The sequence below is a fragment of the Pongo abelii genome, chromosome 6 (assembly GCF_028885655.2).
Source record: "Pongo abelii isolate AG06213 chromosome 6, NHGRI_mPonAbe1-v2.0_pri, whole genome shotgun sequence".
NCBI classification, from domain to species: Eukaryota; Metazoa; Chordata; class Mammalia; order Primates; family Hominidae; genus Pongo; species Pongo abelii.
This window is the reverse complement of record NC_071991.2, coordinates 54,224,124-54,251,755: the sequence shown is the minus strand read 5'-3', so window position 1 is coordinate 54,251,755 and position 27,632 is coordinate 54,224,124. Positions and strand designations below refer to the sequence as shown.

The 27,632-nt window shown below is 45.4% G+C and overlaps 1 protein-coding gene across 1 annotated transcript in view; it reads left to right on the top strand.

Moving 5' to 3' along the window:
- Nucleotides 1–10,807: 10,807 nt before the first annotated feature.
- MINDY4 (MINDY lysine 48 deubiquitinase 4) overlaps nt 10,808–27,632 on the top strand; it is a gene marked incomplete at its 5' end in the record, with an annotated part of 122,665 nt that continues 105,840 nt past the window's right edge. Inside the window, 4 exon segments of the mRNA NM_001131228.1 lie at nt 10,808–10,885; nt 17,786–17,905; nt 21,308–21,543; nt 24,933–25,176. Of these exon segments, the coding sequence (NP_001124700.1) occupies nt 10,823–10,885; nt 17,786–17,905; nt 21,308–21,543; nt 24,933–25,176 (663 nt within the window).

The following is a 27,632-nucleotide window of genomic DNA, read 5'->3' as shown; positions in this document are numbered from 1 at the left end:
ACTGTGTCAGAATTTCCTTCCTTTTCAAGGTTAAGTAATATACCATCATATGGATATGCCACATTTTGTTTATCCATTCATCCACTGATGGACACTTGGTTGTGTTTGTGTTTGGGCTATTGTGAATAATGCCTTTATGAGGCCAGCCACAGGTAGAACTCACCGAATTCTCACAACAGCTCATGTGGACAGTATTATTTTGAAATTCCATTTTACAGCTGAGGAAACTAAGGCACAGACTTTCTCAAAGTAGCTATTAAGTAGAGAGCTGGGCTTATGAGCCCAAGCACTGTCATTCCAGAGCCTGAGCTTAACCTGGACCCCACATTGTCATCTCACAGGGGTGCCAGAAGAACATCTAACTAGGCTTGGGGGAAGTCCAGGAAGCCTTCATGGAGGTGATCTGTGAGCTGAGAGCTAAGAGTGAATAGTTCACTGATGGCTGATGGAGAGAAGAAGGGCTAGCCATTCCCAGCAGAGGGAAAACCTGTGTGTTGTGGCTAATTACACAAAAACCCATCTCCACTCCTAAGTCATGGCCCCTGTGGTCCTGAAGTAACATGAATTTGAAAACAGAAGACACAGGAGATTTATTATCTGTGTGGTACTCCCCACTTCCTACCTATCCACCTCCACCACATCATAGGAATCAAGTATCAAGGCCAAGCCAGACTTGGAGAGATGCCAGCAGAAGCATTTCATAGGCTCAAAAGGATGTACATTTCCCAATTTCTTCCTGACCTATTTCTAACTCCCGTATCCTTATGGGGGTGGAGCTGGAGGTTGAAGGGGCTGTGGGGGAGGTGGGGAAGAGGAGGATGAAACCCCCACAGCTCTTTTGCCCTCTGCCTGTAAGTTCAGCCTATCTTATCCTAATGCATTCTTGGCTCCTTGCTGAGAAATGCTGCTTATCTTGCGACTCCATTCTAATCTCAAAAACCCTGCATTTATTCTTTTTCCTAGAACTCTGAAAAAACCCAAGTTCGGGGAACATGGTTGTTTACCAGAGTCATTTGAACTGCTTATCTAGAAAGGAAAGGAACAAAAGTTGGCCATTCTGGTCATCTCAGCTTAGGCAGCACCGAGGTCATGGAGAAATTTTCGTAGGCAGCTGCCTCTACTTATGGGAAAAGCTATAAAAACATACAGTTGCGTACAAGCACAGAAGTGAGACAGGCCCAGGCTCATGTGGAGATCAAGGACTGCAGGACTTGAGCTCTGAGATCCTGCACATGTGGGCATGTTATATGTACAATAAGCATGTGGGGTGTCATGAACTGAGATCCTAATAAAAAGAACCAGAGGTATAGAAACATGACATCTTGAAACAAAACAACACCAGTGTTCCAGAGATTGTTAGTTGTTCTCCCGTGCCCAGTATGCCCATTAACTTCTTCAGAGTAATAGATTTTTTAGCTGGGCTCCATTTAGCTGGGCAAGGCTGCCTTAAACAAAGACTATCTTTCCTAGTCCCCTTTGCAGCTTTGTGCGGTCAAGTGAGTGAGTTCTGATTTGAGCAGAAGTGTCGTACCAGCTTCTGGAAGCCTTCCTTAAGATGTGGTAAACCTAGACTCTGCTATTTACTCTTCATCCTTTACCCTGTCCTGTGATCTGGAATGTGGCTGCTGGCATCTTGGTTTAGGAGATCAAGGCCACACATGGCGGAGAAACAAGACAGAGGGAAACTGGGAACCTAATAATGTGAAGCACTCATGAGCCCTGGGTTTTTATATGAGAGACAAACAGACTTTCATCTTGTTTAAGTCACTGATATTGTTGTTACCCTTATTATTATTATGGCAGAAATGCCAGAGAAGTGGTGTTGTATCTCTTTCAGTGCATGAGGAGGTGTATAACATTGACAGTCCTCTGGCTGGGGACGATAACTTTGATCACTTGGTTAATGGGTTGGCCAACTTCTCCATCATAAAGTGAACATTTTCCCCTTTGTAATTAAGCAGTATCTTACGGAGAGATTCTTTGAGATGACATAAATATCCTGTATCCACCAGTTTTAGCATCCATTGATGATTCTTGTCTGAATGAATTATTATCATTATCCTGGTTGCCAGATGATGATTGGCAAATTCCATCATCCTTTCTACATTTATGAGTTCACATTCAAATGTAAGGAGAGGCTTTCCCTTCTCCTTTATATATCTATATATCTATATATATATATATGTATATGTATAAACATGGACTCATGGGTTCTTATTTTATTCAGTTGGTTATAATCTGTGACTATCATAACTTACTCTGATATACAGATTTAGCCAGTAGGAGCCCTTTTAAGCTGGGTGGTTTGTTCTTCTGACATGACTCCCTTATTTTTTTGAGTACTTCCTTACTAAGTTACTCTTATTTGAGTTTTTCTGTCACTCTGAATGGAAACGGGTACTAACCATTATGATCAGGCATAGGAATAAAAGAAATGGATGAGGGCTCTAGGGCTGCCTCCTTCAGCTCTGGACCTAGAGGCCCAGCACTTGGCATGCTGGGGACAGGAAGGGGTTCACAAAGCAGCCACCCTTCGGCAAGAGTTGAGCTGGGAAGGCACTAGTTGCTGCTTGCTCCAAACAGCCTTGTTTTTGTGAAGGACTCAAGCCAGGAAACCTGGGATAGTCACAGAGAAGAAACCCTGTGACTATCCTCAAGGCCTGCCTTAAAGCTGAGGATATATCATGGTCGCTGCATAGAGACTGAAGTAGAAGGGAAAAATCCCTACAACCATCAGCCCAGGTGCATGGAGTTCAAATATTCAGGTAACCAACCTAGAGGAAGGTGCTCCAATTGAACCATCAGAGCAAGGGAGCCAGGTTTGTACAGAGCTGTAGACTAAGAAGTCAGAGAACCAGGGGAGAGGGAGAGCAAGAGGCAGAAGATTAAAAATTGTGAGCAGCAGGAGGCATCTCCAGGGCACATATAGAAAATCATATTTGTACAGCCTGAGATAAATAGAGAAGACTGTTCATGGTAGTAATGGCCTATGGTATCTGGCCAGATGGGCTTCATTTAGCTGTCCTGAGGCCTGAGGAGATTGTGACTCCAGCATCCCTATAATCAATTTGTGATACATCAGTATGGACAATCCCTGTGGGAATATCTGGTCTAGCAAACCCTGGAGAAAGAGACCACTGCCCCACAACTGATTGAGCTTTCACTCATTCTTAGAGATTCATAGTATTTAGGTTGAAAAGATAAGCTGCTTTAACAAAAGACTCCCTCATCCCCACTTCCAAAAATAGAAAAAAAAGTAAAAAAACTAAAAACACTAAACTCAAACCAGATGAAAGTGTATTTCTCTCACCTGTGACCGTCTGAAGTCCCTGTCACCATGTGACTCTGCTCCATGCAGTCATTCAGGGAACCAGGTTCCTTCCATCTTATTTCTGCCATCCCCCAGGATAGCACACTTAAACTTGAGTGAGCATCAGAAGTACCTGGAAGTCTTATAAACACAGATTGCTGGGCCCCACTCTCAGAGCTTCTGATTCAGCACATCTGACATAGGGACTGAGAATTTGCATTTCTAGTTTTCAAGTGGTGCTGATGCTGGTGTTTGGGAGGCAGCTACACTTTTGAGAATCACTGTCCATAGGTGTTGCTTTTGTCTTTAGGGTCACAGCACATGCTCATTGTTGCAGCTGGTGCTCTGGCTTACAGGAGAGAAAAAAGGATGAAAGAGATAGGGCCTGGTTTTAAGGTGCCGGCCCTCTTATTCTGCTGGTGACAAACTTACTTCGATGGCTGCCTCTGACTTCAAGAAAGGCTGGGAAATACCACGTGGCTTTGAAGTCTTTTGCCCAGCTCCAAACATATAACCATGCATGAAGGAAATAATGGATTCCATTGAGCAACTAGCAGACTTCACACAGGACTTCACCACTTTGGGAGCAGTTTCAATTCATTTACTCAGACTAGAATTTTTATGCTGAATCCTACTTTGGAGGAGACTATGTTATGATTTCCAAAGAATGTCTGCACCATTTCAACAGGAATTTTTCACAGGGAGGCACTGACAGCTATGTCTGAAGGTTTGGGGTCTGTACTTGCTGGTGAAAACATTAGAATGTGAAGCAACTGCCAAAAGTCTCAGCTTGGCCCCAGAGAAGGCACCTTTATCTGGACAGCATCCAAGGAGCTTTGATCAAGAATTTCATAGGGCCATTTCAGGGCAAGTGTGCAGCAAAGTAAGTTGGGTTTATATTATTTAGGGGCGTGTGTGTGTGTGTGTGTGTGTGTGTGTGTGACCTAACTGGTTCTTTTTCTCTAGGGACAACCTTCTTCCTCCCTTGATTTATTTTAAGGAATTGGCTCACATGATTGTGGGGACTGGCAAGTCTGAAACTTGCAAGGCAGGCTGGCAGGTTGGAGACCCAGGGAAGAGTTGATATTGCAGCTTGAGTCCAAAGGCAGGCTGGAGACAGAACACTCTCTTCCTTGAGGAACCTTAGTCTTGCTTTTAAGGCAATCAACTTATTGGATGAGGCCCACCCACACTGAAGGATAACCTGCTTTACTCAAAGTCTACACACAGCAACATCCAGGCTGGCATTTGACCAAAGAGCAGGGTATCATGACCTAGCCAAGTTGACACATGAAATTAACTATCACGTTGGTGGAGAATTATACATTCTTCTTGATTAAAATGGACATTTTTCTCAAAACCCCATGGGATACCTCTGCTATCTTCTTTTCTCTCCCCAGTCAGTTCCCATGCACAGACCTGCACAAATGGCTGGGCCTCATCATTCCTGACAGCGAGGAGATCTTGGATGTGCCAGGCCTAGTGAAAGACCAACAATCTCACTTCAGGGGTGGCTGTCCCATCTCCTCCTACTGGAGCCTGGCTGGGGCCTGGGTCGCCCCTCCATCTCCAGTCTCATGTTGGCGACCATGTGGATACATCCTGGGAGCAGAGATTGGGATGTGGTGGATAAGATAGAGCTGTGGGGGGAGTGTGCAAATAAACTGTTTCTTCATATCGCTAAGGACAGTGGCCTGGGTTGGACCCCCTGTCCTGATCTTTGGGGATGGTGGCCAGACAGCTGGGAAGGTCTGAGAGTCACATCATTAGAAGGAGTTTCACAATGTTCTTCCAACCCCCCTAGTCCAGACATGTTGCATTTGGTCAGATCCCTGTTCCCAGCCCCCAACCCTGACAGCCAGTCCCTGGGAGGACATGGTTATGGGGACAAGAGTGTATGCTTCTATTCTCTGGAACCTCCTGATCCAAGCCCTCCAGACACTCAAGGAGCCCTCAGCTGGGGAGGGATTCATTCAGCCAGTCACCTCCCTGGAGCATACTGGAGGAGGCAATGCTTGATCCTCACAATCTTGCAAAACATCTGGTCCCCATGTAGCAGGCCTCACCTTCCTGCTCCAAGTCTCACAACACACTGGATGCATCCTGCTGCCAGAACCAAACAGGGCACCAAACAGAATTCAGGGGGTCCAGGAATTCCTGTGGGTAGACTCACACAAATGCAGGAACTCGTTGACTCAGAGATGCACAGAGCCACAGCTGTATGGTGATGGATATGATTTCACACACACACACACACACACACACACACCCCTTTCTCCTCAGTGTGACAGATGTGTTATGAGGCAAGGCCATCTAAATTGTCCCTCCAATGTAAAGTCCATTGAATTTTTCTCCCTCCCTTTCTTTGCTACCTCAGGTACATGGAGTTAATTAATAACACAACTCTTGTCAATTCATGACATCCTGCCATCACTGGTCCTTGAGAGGCCATCTTTTATTAACTAATGAATCAATAGAAATAATATAAAAGATACTTAAGAAACAAATACACTCACGACACCCAGAGCACTGACGAATACTTATTACCTGCGTTGTTCTCATCTGCCATGTCCTTGACCTTCCCCTTCCCAGGTAACTGCTGACCTGAATCATAGCTTCATTTCCTTGCTTTTATTTTTATAAAGCTTTACCAAAGCTCTATTTTCCTACAAGAAATTATGACTTCTTGGCTTAAGTTGTTTTTAAGCTTATACAAAGATTTTATGCTATCTGTCATCTTTTAGGAGTTAACCTTTGCACTCATATTCCCATTGTTAAGATTTCACGTGTAGTCCATTGCATCGTTGAGAAGGTGAATGAAATGACTGCCCATCACTAACGAGGTACATGCTCATCTTGGCTAAATCTGGCTTTAGGTCAATGAGTAACACGGAGAAATTATTACTTTCTGGGTACCGGGCAAGCATATTTTATAGTTCTTGCTTATTTAGCAGGCTTCGTGGGTTTATCCCTATTTTATGAAATCTGGAAAAGCATTTTCTTTTCTTTTTAAGTGATTGTAGATATTTACAACGATTGGGTCCTTATTTTGATGGCATTGCTGTTTTTATCTCCAGCATTTTTTTTAGTAAGAAGACCTCAATTACCATTCATGTTCAGGCAGGACAGCAGGGCTCCCTTAGGTTTGTGAGAATGTTCCAGCTCACAGGAACGCGATGTAGAGAAATGAGGATTCCTTGTGGAGGATTGGTGGAAAATAATGGGACACATGATGTGATCTAGTCTTTCCCAGATGTCTGGTAGCACACCCTCTGCCCTTCCACGATTACCAGATTGCCCCTTTTACTTGCCACCTTAAGGTTGTGCTAAGGTTCTTTTATTCCCAGGAGCCAGCTATGTGCCTGGAAAAAGAATGCATTCCTGCACTTCTCTTGCTTAACCTTTCATTCCAATGTGAAAAAAGAGTTTCACGGCCAGGAAAGTGACAGACACACACACACACACACACACACACACACACACACACGCACTTAACCATGTCTAGCCTAAGTTTCACCTGGACCACTGATTGGTGCAGTTGTCTCCCAGCTAGTCTCCCTGCTTCCATACAGTAAGTCCTCATTTAGCATCATCCATAGGTTTTCGGAAACTGCAGCTTTCAGCAAAATGACATATAACAAAACCAGTGTTACCATAGGCTAATTGCTATAAACAAGAGTTGAGTTCCTGGCATATTTCTGGTCCCAAAAAGATCACCAATCTTTACCAGCTTATTCCAGTTCAGGATCATGAGTGGTCAGGGCAAAAGGCCTGCCCTGGACAGGACAACATTCCATCACAGGTCAAGCACTCACACCCCCACCCACATCCACGGTCACTCACACTGGGACCGTGTAGACACACATATTCACCCAATGTGCACACCTTTGGGATGATGGAGGAAACCTGTGCAGACATGGGGAGGACCCGCAAATTCCACACAGACAGTAGCCCCAGCTGGGAACTGATTTTTTTTTCTTTTCAACATCATAATGAAACAATGTTGAAGGAAGCAATGTTTTTTGAGGATCCATTGTACTTGCCCTTAATCTACAATCTATTCTCAAAACAAAAGCCAAAGAGATCCTGTCAAAACCTAAGTCAGATCCTGTCTCTCCTCTGCTCAAAACTCTCCAAAGGATTCCCCATTCAGAGGAAAAGTCAAGCCCTTCTGATGGCCCTATGCCACCAGGCCCCTGTTTCTGCCTTCTCTCCGCTCCCTCTGGCCTCAAAATTTCACAAGCACTCAGGTTGGTCGCCCTTGCAGGGCCTCTGCATTTGCGTTTCTTCTGCCTGAAGTGCCCTCCCTCCAAGTCTCCGCATAGCTCACATCCTCTCTTCCTTGCAGAAGTTCTACCATCGAAGTGATCTTATCCAGTCAACTTTTAAAAATTATAATCTCTGCTCGCCATAAAAAGTCCTCCTATACTCCTTCTGTGCTTTTTTTCCTCTTTAAATCTATGATTTTGGGGGCCAGCTGCAGTGACTCACTCCTGTAATCTCAGCACTTTGGGAAGCTGCATATCCTCAAGCCATCCTACAGACAGGAGGATAGCTTGAGGCCAGGAGTTGAAGACCAGCCTGGGCAACATAGTGAGACCCTATCTCTATAAATAAATAAACAAACAAACAAACCAGGTAGGGTAGTGCATGCCAGTAGTCCTAGCTCCTTGGGAGGTTAGGTGGGAGGATCATTTGAGGTCAAAAATTTGAGCTTACAGTGAGCTATGATTGTGTCACTGAACCCCGCTTAGGTGACAGAATGAGATGCTGCCTCTAAAATACATACATACATACATCTATGATACCCTTTAAACCATCTGCAGTGCTCTGTGTTTTGTATGCATTTATAAATTTTTTTTCTGTCCATCTCCCCATTTCCATCTTTCCCCATTCTCTCTTCAAGAAGGCATATATTTTACAGTGTTAAATCTGCAGCACCCATACACCTGGCACGTGGTAAGGTCTCAACAAATATTTTTAAAGGAGTAAATCAATGGAGGAATGAATGATTTTTTTCTCTTTTCACCTTCGTCTGCCTCCATGGGGGAAATCTCTCTTTCTTCTGACCTAGTATATAACACCTACTATCTGTGATACACAACAGCGGTCCTCAACATTTTTGGCACCAGGGACCAGTTTCGTGGAAGACAGTTTTTGCATGGGAGGTGGGGGATGGTTTTGGGATGAAACTGTTCCACCTCAGATCATCAGGCATTAGATTCTCATAAGGAGTGCGCAACCTAGGTCCCTTGCATGTGCAGTTCACAATAGGGTTCGTGATTCTATGAGAAGCTAATGCTGTGGTTGATTGGACAGGAGGTGGAGCTTGGGTGGTAATGCTCCTTTGCGATAATGCTCCTTTGCGACTACTCACCTCCTGCTGTGTGACCTGGTTCCTAACAGGCCATAGACCCATACTGGTCCACAGCCTGGGGGGTTGGGGACCCCTGATACACAATCTCTTATGGAGCATAAATCTCTCATGTTATTCTTTCATTATTACACATCGTCCATCAGTGTGTCTTCACAGCTGGAACACGAGGGCCCCTGGACCAAGCATCACACTGTCTCCTGCAACTCTGCCCTTCTCTCTCTACATATAAGAGCATATGGCTCTTTCTCACATAGCACAACATGTTCAAAAGAGGCTTCTCAAAGAACCATCACAGGTTGAGAGGGGAAATTGCTTGGAGATTATGGTGCAATCTGCCACATTAAAGCCACGTCCTATGGAGACTGTATAGGGTGAGACAGTTGCTTCCCAAGTGTGGTACATGTGCCAGTGGTGGTTGTAAGGTGATTTAGGTGAATGCATACCTTTCTGGTTTTGTGTTTGTTTTAATGTGTATTAGAGATTTAATAAGCACATAAAACCCAAGATCTTGTGGCTATTACTGCTTGGGAACACTTTCCTTTTAAAATAAATTGTAAAACATGTATGTGGATTTAAAGAAAATAATACATAAGTAACAGTATAGGGGTTAAGGGCTGAATTGTGTCTTTCAAAACTCCTGTGTTGGGCCGGGTACGGTGGCTCATGCCTGTAATCCCAGCATTTTGGGAGGCCGAGGCGGGCAGACTGCCTGAGGTCAGGAGTTCAAGACCAGCCTGGCAACATGGTGAAACCCTGTCTCTACTAAAAGTACAAATATTAGCTGGGCATGGTGGCAGGCGCCTGCAATCCCAGCTACTCAGGAGGCTGAGGGAGGAGAATGGCTTGAATCCAGGAGGTGGATGTTCACTTGGCAGTGAGCTGAGATTGCACCACTGCACTCCAGCCTGGGCGCCTGAGCGGGACTCTGTCTCAAAAAAAAAAAAAAAAAATTCCCGTGTTGAAGTCCTAACGCCTGGTACCCCAGAATGTGACTGTGTTGGATAGGGTCTTTAAAGAGGTAATGACGTGGAAATGCAGTCATTAGGGTGGACCCTATTCCAATACAACTGACGTCTTTATAAGAAGAGATTAGGACACAGGCGCACACGGATGGCTAGCCACGTGAAGACACTGGGAGAAGGTGGCCATCTATAATAGAGGCCAGGGAGAGAGGCCTCAGAAGAAACCATCCAGCTGACACCTTGATCTTGGTCTGCAGCTCTCAGAACTGGGAGACAATAAATGTGTTGTTTAAGCCACATGGTCTGTGGTACTTTGTATGGCAGCCCAAGCAAAGGGATACAATAGGTAACATGCGGAAGTGGCAAAGATTGTGAAGGTGGAACCCAGGTGACTAAGTTCGGGGAAAATGTACTGGGCTTGGTTAGAAACTCAACTTTCCCAGTACCCAGCTGTGTGGGCCTCAGCAAAATCTTAGCCTTTCTGAATCTCAGTGTCCCGTTTTAAAGAATGGGGCCAACAGTAACCACCTAGCCAGGAAGTTGTAAGGATTAAAAGTGCAATCGTGAGTTAAGAGCTTGGTGATCAATAAATGGCAGTCTCATTACGGGAAAGCAGGCACCAAGGGGCGAGGAACATGTCCTTTAATTTCGGTGCCCAAGAAGCAGAATCCTGGGCTTCCTTGCCCCCACGGTCAAGGCCCGCCAAGGTCAGTAGCGTTGGTGGCCCCAGAGGGGGCCGTGGTGCTGAGGGTGGACCTGAGGGGGTCACTTCCCTGTGAGTTTAGTCCTCCAGAAACAAGGAGGCAGGCATTTTTCCCATTTTATGTCTAGGAAAATGGAGCCTCGGAGCGGAGCGGTAATTTGTCCTAGGCCTCTCAGATGACCAGGGCTAGGGTCAGAGTGAGGCCCCGAGTCCGGAGCCGTGGGCGGGGCCCTAGGCGACATCAGGGATCCCGGGCTGCGGCTTCCCACTCTGAGACGCGAGTTTGCAGGACGCTCCACCCCTTCCCTCCCGCCCCAGCCCGCCAGCCCCAGGGAAGGGGAGGAGTTCTCGCCGCGCCGACGCCGCCGTCGCCACGGCAACGCGGCCATACTGCGCCGGACCGACCCAGCTGCCTGGTGCTGCGGCCTGGCGTGGGCCTCGTGGGTAGAGGCAGAGCCAGAGCCAGAGCCATGGACAGCCTCTTCGTGGAGGAGGTGGCCGCCTCCTTGGTCAGGGAGTTCCTCAGCAGAAAGGTAACGGCTCGCCCCCTCCAAAGCCCAGGAAGTGGCTCTAATTTGGGGGGATCATCGGGGTCTCCCCTGAAGGCTTTCTACCTTCTGCGAGGGCGCCCGTTCCCTGCCTACTGCCTGCTCCAGAGATGCCCCAGAAGAGCGCCGCTTTCCCGGGACAGGAGAAACTACATTTCCCACGAGGCGTTTCTGCCGTCGTCACCGGGCGCTTCTGCAAGGCAGGGTTTGGGCCCCGTCCGCTGCCCTCCTGGGGCATCCGCGCTCCGGGGCGGCGGCAGCTGGGGAGGGGCTCGGGGGCTGCGCCAAGCAATCCTAGCGCGGGCGCACAGCGGGCAGGCCTGCGCCCCAGCCTGGCTGCCGGCCTCCTTGCGCGACCCACGCAAGTCAGGGTCCCACTCGGAAAGAACTTCTCCCAGAGGGAACCCCAAAAGCCCAGAAAAGTTCTTGACGGTCAAACCCTTAGTCATTTTAGTCAACAGTGGGAATTCCAGTGGTTGCTTTAATTTTTGTAAGTTTTCCTATTGTCTTGTCCCAGGAGAGTTTTTGCAGCGTTCACAAGCTTGGAAGGTCCTTAGCTGTCATCTGGCCTCAGGGTGGAGACAGGGACCTCGGTGGGGAAGGAGCTCGCCGGGGGGTCTTGGGCGTGGTAGTGGAGGGGGACATACATTAGCTCATTCAACACATGGTGACTGAGGGCTGCACTCTGTGTTTTGTCTGCCTTGCAGTGTCATACTGGGCTAGGGCGATGGGCACTTGTCTGGTATGAAAACACATACACGTAATTTTTTGAATGGAGGAAAGGGGAAGGACTTTGAAGTCAGACGGAGACGGTTCAAATATTTGCTACTAGTTTGCAGTGTGAACCTCAGTACTTTACTCACTGCCTCAATTTCGTTATCTGTAAAACAGGAAAATAAGACCTACCCTTTGCAGATTTATAATGAGGATTAATATTAACATACGGGCAGCTCCCAAGCATTGGATCTGACATATAGATACAATGTGCACGCAGGTGTTCAACTTTATACCTCCTCCCGCCCTCACTGTTTCTGACACCAAACAGGTGTCTCTGAAGTGCACCTGTTTGGAAAGTGTCTTTGTGTGTTTTTTATGATTTATTTTTATTTGAAAAAATTTTAAATGCATTTGGCTTTGTCGCATCTGCCCTGTCTTTATGGCTAATTGACCTGCCATCACCAAGTCCTGGCTGCGTGTTGGATATCAATTGACACACCCTGGAAAGCTGACTGTTAACATCATTTCTTTTAAGTCTGGGTCACTGAACAAAACTCTTAGAGAGGGCTACCTCATGTTCTTTCTTGAGTACAAATGAAATCCAGCGTCCTCACTGACATCCAAGCCTGCCCTGTAGCTTGACCCCAGCTTACCATCTCAGTTTCATTTCTAGCCTCTCTCACATCCCTCCCCACCACCCCCCACTTGACATGGCCAAGTTCCTCTGGTCTCCTCTCCCTGCCATGTTTTATCTGGGCACGCTAAGGCCCTAAGAGTAGAAAGAAGTTGCCCACAGTTACTCAGAAGGTCACAGTGAGCTGGGACTGCAGCCCAGGTATACTGCTTTCTCATCGCCTTCTGCTCCAGGGCAGAGACCACGTGCTCCCCACAGGGTTTTGCACAGGCAGTCATTGCACCCAGCAGTCGTAACCAAGAGAGCTGCCACCTTGGTGCCAGGTACCTAGAAGGTGCTGGTTTGTTGTCTCAGATCCTCCTAACAGTCCTGAAAGATAGGTATAAGTATTCCCTTTCACATAAGATTATCATGAGACCAGGAGGCCAACAAACTTGCCCAGGGTGAGCAGGTCAGACCATGTAATTCCCCTGCTCAAACCCCTCTACTGGCTTCCCATCATAATTAGACTTCACGTCTCTCCATTACTTGGCTCTGGCTACCCTCAGACCTCATCTTCCATAACTGCTTGTTCCGCCCTTTACCCTTCAGCCACTTTGGCCTACTTGAACTCACCAAGTGTGGTCTTCCCTCAGGGGGAGTCATGGTAGTCTCCTGGAGATGGCAGGGTCCGCTGAGGTGACTCTTCTGCTACCCCAGCTTCTTGAGTCTGTGGCTCCACTCCTGCAGTGACTGTGCCATCCTCCCTCTGCCACCCTGCCCCATGGTTATGAGCTGGGCTTGTTGTTACCAGTACTGCGCCGTTTCTGTAATCTCAATTCCAAGCTTCCCACCTGTCAAAATTTCTAGCTTGTTCCCCTTCCTGGCCCCACATAAACTCTTCTCCAGCCTCACCACATCTATGTTGCATTGTTCCTGCCAACTTTTCACAGTCCCTCGGGCCTACCGTAACCCGCCTACTTCTCACCCACCCATCGTTATAATTGCACCCTCCACAACAGGTGCAGCTCTTTTGCCCTTCTCTCCCTTCATCATTCTTTTCTGACAGTAAAATTCCACTCGTCCTGCTCCACACTTGCACCCATAGAGCTGAATGAGATTGGAGAGAAACACACACCACTGTGTTGATGGTATCACTCTAAATCCATAGCCACTCACCCTTGTGGTGCCTTATGGGTGCCTGCCCACCTGGTTGCAACTCTCCAGCCTGCTTACTCTCTCAAATCCTGGATGACCATTTCATACCTTCTCTTTCTTCAAACCCTGAAGCTCCTTCCCCATTTAACTTCACTGAGAAAACAGAAGTCATGAGAGAAGTCCAGCAGGCTCACACTACCACACTTACTCACCTTCCTGGGCTGCACCATTCACTCTGCTCTCTCTAGTGTTCCTGTGGATGAATTCTCCATACCCCTGGTTAGGCCCACCCCTCCATGTGTGCATGCCCTCTCTTGTGTGCTCAGGGATGTCGCTGTCTCCTGCACCATGCATTTCCCTCCTCTACTAGGTTACTCCTGTCAGCACATATCGTGCTCCTGCAGAATCCCATCTTGACCCCCAAACCCTAGCTACTGGTTTATTGTTTCCTCCCTTTCTATAGAAACCCCATAAAGGAGCTGTGTCTACTCTCATTTTAATTCTTTTCTCTGCTTTCTCAAACCCATTCTAATCAGACTTTTGTCCCCACCATTCCATGGAAATAGCTCTTCTTAGGGCCATTATCAACCTGGAATTTTTAGTCCTTGCCCTTCTTGATCTAATGATTATGTTTGTCACAGTTGATTGTGTCCTTCTGCTTGTCTTCTAGGAGACTGTCCCTCTTAGCTTCCCTCCTACTCCTCTGGGTGCTCCCTTCAGGGTCTTCGCTGGTCCCCCTAGTTTCTCTGTCCTGTGCACTCTGGTGGGCTCAAGGACTCAGTTTATGGCTCTCTTCTCTTCTGTCCATTCACTCTCAAGACATCTCAGCCAGTCTTGTGGATTCCCATACCATCTGTATGCTGACAATTCCCAAATGTCTATCTCTAGCTGAGACCTCTCCTTGAACTCTTGAATTCTTACAACTGCCTATTCTACATATCTACTGGGATGGCTAACAAGCATCTCAACATGTCTCTGATAGTGTTTCTGCTCACACTTCAGACACCAAATGTATGGGGGATTTTTCCTCCATACAAACTAAATCTCCAACCCTCCAGACACCAATTGGGTGTCGTACAATTCAAATCAGTCCTGACACTACCTAGAGTTAGTGCAGACCCTGCAGGTTAAGTCAGGCTCATGACTGCCCCCACTTCAGATGCTAGTCAGAAGTCCCAAGTTGCCACCTGAACTTCTGACCAACTAGCTATAAATTGAGGGTTCCCACACCCCCCTCCATAGTTTTAATAATGTGCTAGAATGGCTCACAGAACTCGGAGAAACACTTTACTTACATTTACCAGTTTACTATAAAGGACACAATTCAGGAACAGCCAGATGGAAGAGATGCATAGGGCAAGGTGTGGGTGGAGGGTCATGGAACTTCCATGCCCTCTTCAGCATGCTGCCCTCCCAGCACCAACCTGGGAACTGCCTGAACCCCATCATTCAGGAGATTTTATGTCGATTCTGTTATATAGGAATGTTTGATTAAATCATTGACCATTGGTGGTTAGCTCAATCTATAGCTTCTCTTCCCTCTCTGGGAGATTGGGAGGTAGGGCTGAAAGTTCCAGCCCGCTAATCAAGGTTTGCTCTTAATGGTGACCAGCCCCCATCCTGAGCTATCTAGGAGTCCCCAGCCACTAGTCATCACATTAGCATACAGAAGACATTCTTATCACCTTGGAGATTCCAAGGATTTTAGAATCTATGTGCCGGGAACCTGGGACAAAGAACAAATATATATTTATCATAATGTCCAAAACTCAATTTCTGATTTCCTGTTCCTCCTACAACTGTGCCCATTGGAATAAATGGCATCTCTGTCCTTCTAATTGCCTGGGCCCAAAACTTTGGAATTATTCTTGGCTTGTTCCTTTCTTGTGCACCTCATATCTAGTCCATCAGCAAATCTGTTGGCTTTATCATCAGAGCACATACAGAATGCAGCCACTTCTTACCACTTCTGTTGCAAACACCTTGCTCCAAGCCACCCCTTTGTTTCATGTGATTTGTGAATTGTTCAATAGCCTCCTAAATGGTTTCTCCTTAATCTCCTGCCTCCTACAGTTTATTTTCAACCTAACAGCCAAGTGATCTTTCAAAAATATGTCAGTTCAAAATAGTAGCCTTCCCATTTCATAAAAGCCCACAAGGCCTTTCCTTATGAGTCTCTGGGTGACTTCTGACTTCCTTACCTCCTTTCCCCTGCCATGCAGCTCTAGAAGCACTGGCCTTTTGCAACTGGCTCAGGGCCTTTGCACTTGCTGTTCCTTGCCTGGAACATTTTTCTCCCAAGTGTCTGCGTGGCCTGCTCTTTTGATTCCCTCATCAGTCAATGATGCCTTTCCTGATCACCTTTGATAAAGTAGCAGCCCATCCCCACACCCACCCTAGCCCTCTCTGTCTCCTTATCCTACTTTGTATGTTTTTTCCCCATATCATACTATACTTGTTGTCTCTCCCCCCATAGAGTGCAAGCTCCCTGAGGACTGAGACTTTGTGCAAGCTCCCTGAGGACTGAGACTTTCATCTGTTCACTGCTCTGCCTCTAGCAACTGGACTTACAGACTAGTGGTCTGTTCCCTTCATTTCACAGATAGGGAAACTGGGACAGGAGTGAGCATGTGGATGATGCTGAACAAATAGCTGACCATCTAAAACAGTGGCCTTCATCCTTGTCTTCCCTCTCCCTGCTTTGTCTCCCTAGTAGTGCATATTAGCAGCTGCCACACTATACATTTATGGTCTGCTTTCCCAACAGAACATCAGCTCTTATTCCTTCTGTCTCTCCTGCATCTAGAACAGAGCCTGGCACATAGGAGGTGCATGACAGGTGTTTGTTGGGCGAATGAAGTTTGAATGGGCTGGATGGGACTGAGGACTGGCTGACTCCCAAGGGCACCCTTGTCCTCTACCCCAATGGTATTTCTTTTCTTTTCTTTCCTTTTCTTCTTTCTTTCTTTTTCTTTTTTTTTTTTTTTAGAGATAGATAGGGTCTCACTCTTTCATCCAGGATGGAGTGCAGTGGTGTAATCATAGCTCACTGTGGCCTTGAAGTCATGAGCTCAAAGATTCCTCCTGCCTCGGCCTCTCAAAGTTCTGGGACTGCAGGCCTATGGCACCATGCCCAGGCCCCCGGTGGTTTTCAAATGCTGGTGTGCATCACACTCTAGAGCCAGGGTGGGGGTGGGGTTTGTTAAATGTGCAGGGCTTGCTCATTTGAACTGTTGACAGACATAAAGAATTATCTATCAGAGAGAGACCCTCGTTATAGCATGTTCCACATCACTTCAACTGGAGGGAAAGCCATGGTTAAGCCCAGATGAAATGCGGGTGGTTGGTTTTGAACCCCACCTCTCCTTCAAATGGACTCTTCCCGACGCACCTAATCCACCTTTTTTCTGACACATATATCCATTTCTTTCCATTTCCCTTCCCTATGGCCTCCTCTTTCCTCTGTTTGTTTCAAGATTGTGTTCTTTTAGTTTCCCAAATTGACCTTCTTAGCTAAATTCATGGTGGGCATGAGTTTTGTCATGTTTCCCCAGCAGCTAGAGCCTCTGTAAAATTCTGAACACAAAGACTCTGAGAGAAGCTGAAGCCTGTGTAGCGCTGGGGGTCTGGAATCCATTAAGAACAAGGAACACCCCTAACACCAGGCTGAGCTGTTGGTGAGGCATGTTCTCAGCCTCCATCCATTTGACAATCACCATGGCCCAGTGAGGTTGGCAGAAAGCAACTGCTGTGGTTGTTTTTCAAATGGAGAAGCCAGGCACTTGCCAACAGGACCCTCACTTCCCCAACCCCAGATTTTCCATTGCTAGAGCATGTCTCAGCTGGGCCTTGAACCTTGGTCTTCTGGTAGTTCAGGGTGGGATGATGGAAAGTGGCTTTGTTCATGACTTAGCATTTACCAAGAGCTTCTCATGGGCCTGGGTCCCAGAGTCACGGACTCACAGTTTGGGATGGTTACAGCCCCCACCAGTGATGTGATTCCATTGTGTTACGTTGGGCAAGTCAACCCCATCTCCTGGTTTCCCCATCTGAGAGTGAAGGGAATGAATATTAGCCTTTTGTTTATGTTTTTTCTTCTGTTTATTTTTAAAGCTTCATATATTATGGTTCCAAATCTAGGGCCAAACCCAGGACTCCTGTGCACAAGTCCTGAACTCACTCCTTATCTGTGAAATGGCCTGAAAACTTCAGCCTTCACTTAGCCCATGGGGCTGTTGTAAGAATCAGAATAATATTAATTATTGCAAAGTGATGTCAGGTGTAAAGGTTATATGAGAATTATCTTGGTGAACATCAGGAATCTTTTGCTTGTGCTTTATGAGAACAGCGGGTTTTGATTTAAGATGGTAAACAGCGATTCAGATTTCTTCCCTCAGGGCTTAAAGAAGACATGTGTGACCATGGACCAGGAACGCCCACGCTCTGACCTCAGCATAAACAACAGAAATGATCTTCGAAAGGTTTTGCATCTCGAATTTCTCTATAAGGAGAACAAGGTATGTGCTTTCTAAGGTGTGGTGTGGAGTCTTGGAACTGAGTGTGGCGCTGCCAAAGCACTCATGGGCCCTGCCAGTGACAGGAGAGGCTTGAGGTTCTCCTGGCCTGTGACACTTGCGGTCAGAGAGAAACGGACCCCCCAGATGTGGACAGATCCCCAGCGGGAGTGGGTTTTCCATCTCAGGCAGCTGGTGCCGCCCATTGGCGTGTTGTGTGTGTGTGGTTGTCGGGCTCATTTTGAACAGAGCGTGTGGCAGTGCTAAGCCTCCCACAGTTATTCCCTGTGCTCCCTCCTCCCAACATGAGGCTATTTTTAGTAAGACTGTACTTAAGAATATCGTATCCAGTTATACTAAAATTTTCCATTCCCTGCTTATGTAAGAGTTTCCTTCTTCAGTTCTGAGTAATACCTTAGTCTTGAGTCTCCTGTGACATAATTTAGGTAGAGGAGGGAATTGGGTTCAGCTAACCCAGGTGCATTAGAGGTGGGAAAGCAAATGGAACTGTGTTTTCCTGGGCGGGAAGGGGGCTTCTCTGATCCCCCAGACTTGATCTCCCCCAACCTGCTATTATAGGCTTTCATGGCACCCTATGGTTTTCCTGTTTTTGTGTTTATCACATTGGCAATAGAATATTTATGTGATTTTAAAATTAGTATCTGCCTCCCCCAATACCTTGGACACAGCAGAAGCCAGAAATGCAGTCTTTTTTGTTCAGTATTATATCCCCAAACATAAAGTGTCCGACGGCATAGTGAATAGTCAGTATATATTTGTGGAATAAATGAATGAATGACTATACGAATGAATGAAACTACACTTTCTACTTAATTTTTTTAATCTGTTATGAAGACAGAAAAAGAATGGGCTGTCCAGCAAATGTTGCTGTGTGGTTGGGCATAGTGTCAGAGTCAAAAAGAAAATGATATAGTTCAGCATTTATCACAGTTTTTTAAAAAAGCAATAAAATGATATCTCATGTGGAAGTCCAATACGCAAAGCAAAGAAGGGAAAATGCCCTGTTTGAAGTTGGGAAAAGGAGGTCTTGCTTTATCGGCTAGCCTCTCAGGGTCCAGCTTTAAACCATTGATCAATTCCCTCCTCTCAGGAGGGGGAGCCAGAGAGAGTTGGCTCTCCAAGGTCTCACAGTCAGTTACCAGGTAGGGATGAGGCTAGAACCAGGTGTTTTGATTCCCAATCCTATTGTAGGAGTGATGATCAAGCATATTTTAATTGTAATCCTTTTTTGAAATGAGACTTTAGCAGATTGGATTCGTATGGTGGTAGGACCAAGGCTATTTTTTAAGACACCCAGAAGATCCACTGAACCACTTGAAAACTATGCAAGTACGTGTCATAGGCCAGGGAGGAACCTAGGCCAGACATCTTTCAATAAAGTAAGGGGTGGAATTTCAGGCAAACATATAAACTAAAAACAACTGGCACCTACAGGAGCACTCAGGTTGCCAGAAATTCTCTTGCTCCCCTTTGAGGAGAAGTAGGCAATGGCAGCCCCGTGAAGTCTGTCAGAGGCTCGGTAAAGACATCAAATAGAAGGCTTGTCGTCTGGGTCCTGGGGTGACATGCAGGCACCTCTGTCTCCTGTCCTGTAGCAAGTACTTTCTAAGTCCCGTGGAAAGACTGGTGACCCAGGCAGCAGACACTCTGCAATCCTCCGTCTGCTGTATTCTAAGGCAGGAGAGTGGACTGTACACTTTAGGAGAATTTTGCACAGAGAGTGAGACAACTACCCAGAAAATTCAGTTAACCATTTTGGTTACATTGGGCTTTTAACGTAAATGTACCTTACCTAATTTCCCAAAAGTGTCTTTGACATTCAAGCGATTTTTATTCCCTCATTGTAATATAGTCTCCCTAAAGTAGTTGTTATCTTAAGATACTTAAGATATTTTCATGAGTTACTGATAAGTGCCCTGATTTATACAGTAGTTATTAACTGTTATACAATGAATTGGAGTGTGTATTTTACAGGAAAATTACTCATTAATATCTATTACATAATAATTTTGACATTCATTCAGCACAAAGCTAGCCTGATTCCAGGAAAGCCCTGCAATTTAATGTTAATATTTCCAGTAACTTGTTCTAACCTATTAGGTATAGGATAGATAAAAATGCCTATGTAAATTGAGATTTTGAAAAACAATATCTAGATTCATATAAAGGCTGTGTCTGTTGTGAGCCAAGTGATGTGAAAAAGCATAAGGGATAATCAGGCAATTCAGGGGCTTAAGTCTCTCTCACTGAGAGAAAAAGCAAGAAGGCTACAATAAATATAGTATCTTTCCCCTAACTCTCTTTATTGTAAGCTTCATTTAATCTTAGACAAAATAGTTTTTGTTTTTAATCTCTTACTGAAAAGAATAGTAAAACTGTCCCGGGTTTTGTCTGATGAATCTGTTGAGTTTGGTTGTAGTCCATGGGCTGTGGGTCTTAGTCCTGGAGTCCTGCTGCATGGATGAGAGGAGTAGGAAGAGGGAGGACTTGGCCAGACTCCTTTTCAGGTGCCTTGCTAGTCTGCAAAATCACAGAGTGTCCCATGTCCAGCCACGGCTCAGCAAGACCTGGGTGTCACTGGGTGAGTGGGTTGGGGACTGACACATGGCTGGGTCCCTGAGGCCAGCCTGCATATTGCTGCATGAATAGCTGTGTTTATCCAAATTACTTAGAGGAATTTAAATCCTTGCTGTTCCGGTGTAGTAAGTGTCAGTAGGGTGTGGGAATCTGTATTTTTAAAAAACGTCCAAAGGGAATATTTGGTATAGGCGGGGCTGGAAAATACTGGTATCGTTTAATTCCAAAACCTACTACTGAAGACTTTCATTTGCCTTTCGTTTTTAAGGTTGGGGTGTAAAGTGAGTCAGTCCTGACTGCCTCTCTATGCTCTTCACGTTAACCTTCTGCTTCAGTTGTCTCTACCATCTCTGGTGTTAGTGTTAGATGCAGAGCTTACAAGCTAAAGAAAATATTCAGGCCCCAAATACTTATGAATCTGTAGGGTTAGTGTTCCCTACAGACTCTGTTTTTTAAATGAAGGGATATATATTTTATAAAGTTATTCCTTGGAGCAAAAAATCAAGAGGGAATTTGCTTGGGCATGCCTCTATTCCTGTCACATTTTATTCTAGTTGTTTATTGAATCACCTGCCTCATGCGTTGGATGCTAGTTCTTTTAGGGTAGAGATTTTGTTTTTGTCTCTGTGTCCCTACCCAACATAGTACCTGACATATATAATATGTGGCCAGTAAATGTTGGCTGAAAGCTTGTATGAATGAATGAGAAGTTGATAAACTTGGTCAAAGTAGTGGAATAGTTGTCTTTCCCACTCTTCCCTGAAGCTGTATATAAATTAATGATTTTTTTTCCTCTCCCAATGATAGGCAAAGGAAAATCCTCTAAAAACAAGCCTTGAACTCATCACCAGATACTTTCTGGATCACTTTGGAAATACGGCTAACAATTTCACTCAAGATACTCCAATCCCTGCACTCTCAGTTCCAAAGAAAAATAACAAAGTGCCATCGAGATGCTCAGAGACTACACTGGTAAATATATATGACCTTTCAGATGAAGATGCAGGATGGAGAACATCATTGTCGGAAACAAGCAAAGCCAGGTATCTTTTCCCATTATTGTGTTTATTAGTTTCCTATTGCTGCCATAACAAATTACTATGTACTTCCTGGCTGTTTCAGTCAGTATTCTCCAGAGGAACAGAATCAGTATGGGCTCCGTGTGTGTGTGTGTGTGTGTGTGTGTGTGTGCGTGCATGTATCTATATGCATATGTGCGTGCATGTATCTATATGCATATGTACCTGTATGTATATATAAAGAAGTTTGGCCAGGTGCAGTGTGGCTCACGCCTGTAATCCCAGCACTTTGGGAGGCCAAGGCAGGAGGATCATTTGAGGCTGGGAGTTCCAGTTCAGCCTGGATAACATAGAAAGACCCTGTCTCTACAAAAACAAAAAAAAATTAGCTAGGGGTGGCAGTGTGCACATATAGTCCCAGCTACTTAGGAGGCTGAGGCGGGAAGATCGCCTGAGCCCAGGAGTTCAAGGCTGCAGTGAGTTATGATCACACCACTGCACGGTAGCTTGGGAGATGGAGTGAGACCCTGTCTCTTAAAAAAGAAAAAAAAAAGGTTTATTTTAAGGAGCTGGCTGATGGGACTGTAAGGGCTGGCAAGTCTGAAATCTGTAGGGCAGGCTAGAAATCTGGAAACTCAGACAGGATTTTTGTGTTACGATCTTGAGAAAGAATTTATTTGAGAAACATCAGATTTTGCTCTTAAGGCCTTCACCTGATAGGATGTGGCCCACCCACATCATTGAGGATAATCTGCCTTACTTAAAGTCAACTGATTGTAAATGTTAATCACATTTACAAAATGCCTTCACAGCAACAGCTAGAATGATACTTGACTAAACAATTGGGTACCATAGCCTAGTCACATTGGCATATAAAATTTAATCCTCACAGTAGTTAAAGCAATACCAATTTATTCTCTTACAGTTCTGGAGGTCAGAAGTGTAAAATCGGTCTCACTAGACTAAAGGCAAGGTGTTAGCAGGCCTGGTTCTGTCTGGAGGTTCTGAGGGGAAAATCTATTTTCTTTTCTTTTTTAGCTTCTAGAGGCCACCTATGTTCCTTGACTCTTGGCCCCTTCTTCCATTTTAAAGCACATCACTCCAGCCTCTGCTTGTGTTGTTACATCTCCTAACTTTACTACTACCTTTGATCCTCATGTCTCCTTCTAAGAAGGACCCCTGTGATTACATTGGGCCCACCAGATAATCCCATTTTAAGACTCTTAATTTAATCACATCTGCAAAATCCTTTTTACTATGTAGCTAGCCCACTTATGTAGTTAACCTAAAGTGGGTTAACCCACTTATGCCTAGTGTTCCATTATTGGAACACTAAGCATGAGGGAGTTATTTATATCTACTGCTGAAGGTCATCGCCAAGGTCTGATTTTTCACTCATGCAAAAATTAAAAATATTGCAACCTCTGGCATAAATGAATTAATAGATTCTGGGGATCAGGATGTGAAAATCTTTGGGGGGGTCACTGTTCAACTTCCCACACTCTGTGTTTTCAAAATCTCTGCTGTGAAGTGCTGTTATTTTCCTGTTGAGGCTGTGAGAATGGACTACTTTGTGATGAAGAGTAGTTACAATTCACTGTGTTTATTTTAAATTCCATGATCATAAGGTTCAAGCACTTGCTTTATTTGATTTTCTTAAAAACAGGGGTATGGTATTCTAAAAGGCAACAGAACACTGTAGAGATGGGAAAAATCTGGAAAATAAGCTCTTTTAAAAATCTTACGAAGAAAATGAATTGGCATTCTTGATTGAACCTCTATTATCTGGGAAAAAATGACATTAAATTATGACCTTAAGACACTGCAGTCCCCAGTAGTGAGCTTAACTTCCTGGGAATGGGTGCTTTCTTCTGGCTCCATTGAAAAGCACTTCCTTTCCTGAGGGTCGCTGAAGCTCAGGGCATGGGTGTTGAGCTGCCAAAAGGTGGCACCGTGACAAGCAATTAGCACAAGGATTCGGAGGTGGAGGGTCATAAGGGGCTATGAAGAAGCTCTTCCTCCAAGGCACTTACTACCTGGCTGGGAAGTGAAATACTTCTGGTACAATAAAAAGGCAACTAGGAAGTTGAAGCTCCTGAGTCCCACCCAGTTACCCAAGCCAAAAATTTGGGTGTTCTTGCCTCCGCCTCGTCTGTCATCTTCTGCGTCTGTGAGTCCTGTGAGCTCTTCACCCAGAGTGATAGTAGGCACTTTCCTTCTTTCCTCCTTTCTCTGCCCACCGGCGAGGGCTTCAGTTCACACTCCCATCCTCTTTTCCTGGTTAATTCCCACAGCCCCTCCCTGGTCTCCAGGGCTCTAGTGATCTTCACCTCAAATCCACTCTTGCCCTAAGATAGCATGAGCTTTCCACGAAAAGAGTCTGGCCATGCTGCTATCCTGCTGAAGGGCATCAGACGTTCCCTGCAGCTTTCAGGGTAAAATCCTTAGAATACCAGCCCTGGCTGCTCCCCTGAGAACATTCTGCCTTAGAGGCCTGTGTGCTGGGGCTGGGCCTTTTGGGGACCTCTTGCTGCCTGATTCTCTCAGACTCAGGTGCTGCCTTCTCTGGGAGCCCTTCAGGATTGCCCCAGGCTGGTTCTAGTCTCTTCCTCTGCCTAACATGCCACAATCACAGCACACACGACTGCCCTCCCACATGTGACCCAGTGCCTGGTAAGCAGCTTGGCATAGGGTAGGGGGCAATACCCATTTATGGCAGAGATCAGTGGTAGAAAATAGCTGAGCCTGTGTCACAGGAGTGCTGGCTTCTGGGTGATCAGAGGTAAGTTTCCCCTTTGCCTAGGTCTCTCACTTTGTCTCGTGGGCTCTCTCACTCTTGCTCTTTCTCACTCTGTGCTTATTCTCACTGTCTCTCACCTTCTTTTGTTCTTTCTTGCTCTCTTACTTCCTCTCTTTCTCTCTGACACACACACACACACACACATTGGCACACCTGACTTCAGCTTTAGCTGAACAGTGGGGAATGCCAAGTTTGCTATGGGTCTTCTCCACGCCTCTCAGTGGTGTGCGGCAAGGCTGGGCTTCGCATACCGCATGACTGTACTGAAAGGTTATAGTTTTCCTTAATCATTCGGGTCTGGAAGACTAAGGATGCTCTTTAGTCTTAAGGACTTGAGGGGTCCTGTTAAGTCTTAAGGACTTAAGGATGTTGAGGGATCATCATCTCTGAATTTGTTTGCTTGTTTACTGGTCTTGTTTTGTAGGGCAGACTTGCCTTGATACCAGAGTATTTTCTATTCCTTGTCTTTCATGATAATGCACTGGCTGGTTAGAAGTCATCATAGATTTATTAATGGGCTTGCTTTGAGTGCCCATTGAATGTGGAATTTGCTTTCTTTGTTACTGATTCCTTTTGGGGAGTCTGTTTTAATGGAAATATTCCTTTTTCACAGACATGACAATCTTGATGGAGATGTACTTGGTAATTTTGTGTCATCTAAAAGGCCTCCACACAAAAGTAAGCCCATGCAGACAGTCCCAGGTGAAACTCCTATGTTGGCTTCTGCATGGGAGAAGATGGACAAGCTTCACTTGGAGCCTTCCTTGGATGTGAAGAGGATGGGAGAGAATTCCAGGCCAAAGTCTGGTCTGATTGTGCGAGGCATGATGTCTGGGCCCATCGCCAGCTCCCCACAGGTGGGGCTGTTGCTCTTTCTGTTGTTATGGGACTGGAGGCTGAGAACTGGGCCAGGCTTAAAGCACGCCTGGGTTTATTTGGGGTACCCCACAGGGCAGTCCGAGAAGAGGGTCTGTGTGTGGGGTGGGAAGAACAGTGCCTCTGTTTTCTCCCTGGCTCTACTGTCAGTGACACATGGGGCCTTGAGGAGGTCTCCTTTCCTGCCCTTAGCTTACCCATTTTGTTTGTGAGGTGGATGCCATGGTTTTCTGTTCCTCTGCTGGGTGAGAATACCTACTCAGCTTTGTCCTTGCAGTTCAGGAGTGGAGAACCTGTCCAGGTTCAGAGAGCATCTTTAGGCTGAGTGTGGTGGCTCACGCCTGTAATCCCAGCACTTCGGGAGGCCAAGGTGGAAGAATCGCTTGAGCCTAGGAATTTGAAACCAGCCTGGGCAACATAAGGAGACACTTGTCCCACCACCCCATCTCTACAAAAAATAAAAAAGTTAGCCAGGTGTGGTGGTGTGCATCTGTAGTCCTAGCTACTCAGGAGGCTGAGTGGGGAGGACTGCTTGAACCTGGGAGGTTGAGGCTACAGTGAGCTGTGATCATGTGACTGTACTCTGGCCTGGGCAAGACTGAGACCCTGTCTCAAAAAGAAAAAAAAAAAAAAAGAAAGTCATTGGAAGCTTGATGGGGATGGCATTGAATCTATAAATTACCTTGGGCAGTATGGCCATTTTCATGATATTGATTCTTCCTATCCATGAGCATGGAATGTTCTTCCATTTGTTTGAGTCCTCTTTTATTTCATTGAGCAGTGGTTTGTAGTTCTCCTTGAAGAGGTCCTTCACATGTCTTGTAAGTTAGATTCCTAGGTATTTTATTCTCTTTGAAGCAGTTGTGAATGGGAGTTCACTCATGATTTGGCTCTCTGTTTGTCTGTTACTGGTATATAGGAATGCTTGTGATTTTTGCACATTGATTTTGTATCCTGAGACTTTGCTGAAGTTGCTTATCAGCTTAAGGAGATTTTGGGCTGAGATGATGGGGTTTTCTAAATATACACTCATGTCATCTGCAAACAGGGACAATTTGACTTCCTCTTTTCCTAATTGAATACCCTTTATTTCTTTTTTTTTTTTTTTTTTTTTTAGATGAATTCTGCTTTTATAATTTTCTCTTCCTCTATGAAAATTCTGTTTCGGTAGCTCTTTTGAAGCCTTGTAATGTTTTGCAGTGTGTTTTTTTTTTTTCTTTTATTATTATTATTATTATTATTATTATACTTTAGGTTTTATGGTACATGTGCGCAATGTGCAGGTAAGTTACATATGTATACATGTGCCATGCTGGTGCGCTGCACCCACCAACTCGTCATCTAGCATTAGGTATATCTCCCAATGCTATCCCTCCCCCCTCCCCCCACCCCACAACAGTCCCCAGAGTGTGATGTTCCCCTTGAAACTACCATCAGAGTGAACAGGCAACCTATAGAATGGGAGAAAATTTTTGCAATCTACCCATCTGACAAAGGGCTAATATCCAGCATCTACAAAGAACTTAAACAAATTTACAAGAAAAAAATCAAACAACCCCATCAAAAAGTGGGTGAAGGATATGAACAGACGCTTCTCAAAAGAAGACATTTATGCAGCCAACAGACACATGAAAAAATGCTCATCATCACTGGCTGTCAGAGAAATGGAAATCAAAACCACAATGAGATACCATCTCACACTACTTAGAATGGTGATCATTAAAAAGTCAGGAAACAACAGGTGCTGAAGAGGATGTGGAGAAATAGGAACACTTTTACACTGTTGGTGGGGCTGTAAACTAGTTCAACCATTGTGGAAGACAGTGTGGCAATTCCTCAAGGATCTAGAACCGGAAACACCATTTGACCCAGCCATCCCATTACTGGGTATATATCCAAAGGATTATAAATCATGCTGCTACAAAGACACATGCACACATATGTTTATTGTGGCACTATTCACAATAGCAAAGACTTGGAACCAACCCAAATGTCCATCAGTGATAGACTGGATTAAGAAAATGTGGCACATATGCCCCACAGAATACTATGCAGCCATAAAAAAGGATGGGTTGTTGTCCTTTGTACGGACGTGGATGAAGCTGGAAACCATCATTCTGAGCAAAGTATCGCAAGGACAGAAAACCAAACACTGTGTGTTCTCACTCATAGGTGGTCAATGAACAATAACACTTGGACACAGGGTGGGGAACACCACACACTGGGGCCTGTCATGGGGTGGGGGGAAGGGGGAGGGATAGCATTAGGAGATATACCTAATGTAAATGGTGAGTTAATGGGTGCAGCACACCAACATGGCACATGTACACATATGTAACAAACCTGCACGTTGTGCACATGTACCCTAGAACTTAAAGTATAATTAAAAAGAAAAGAAAAGAAAAAAAAAAAAAAAGGAAAAAACAGCATCTTTTAA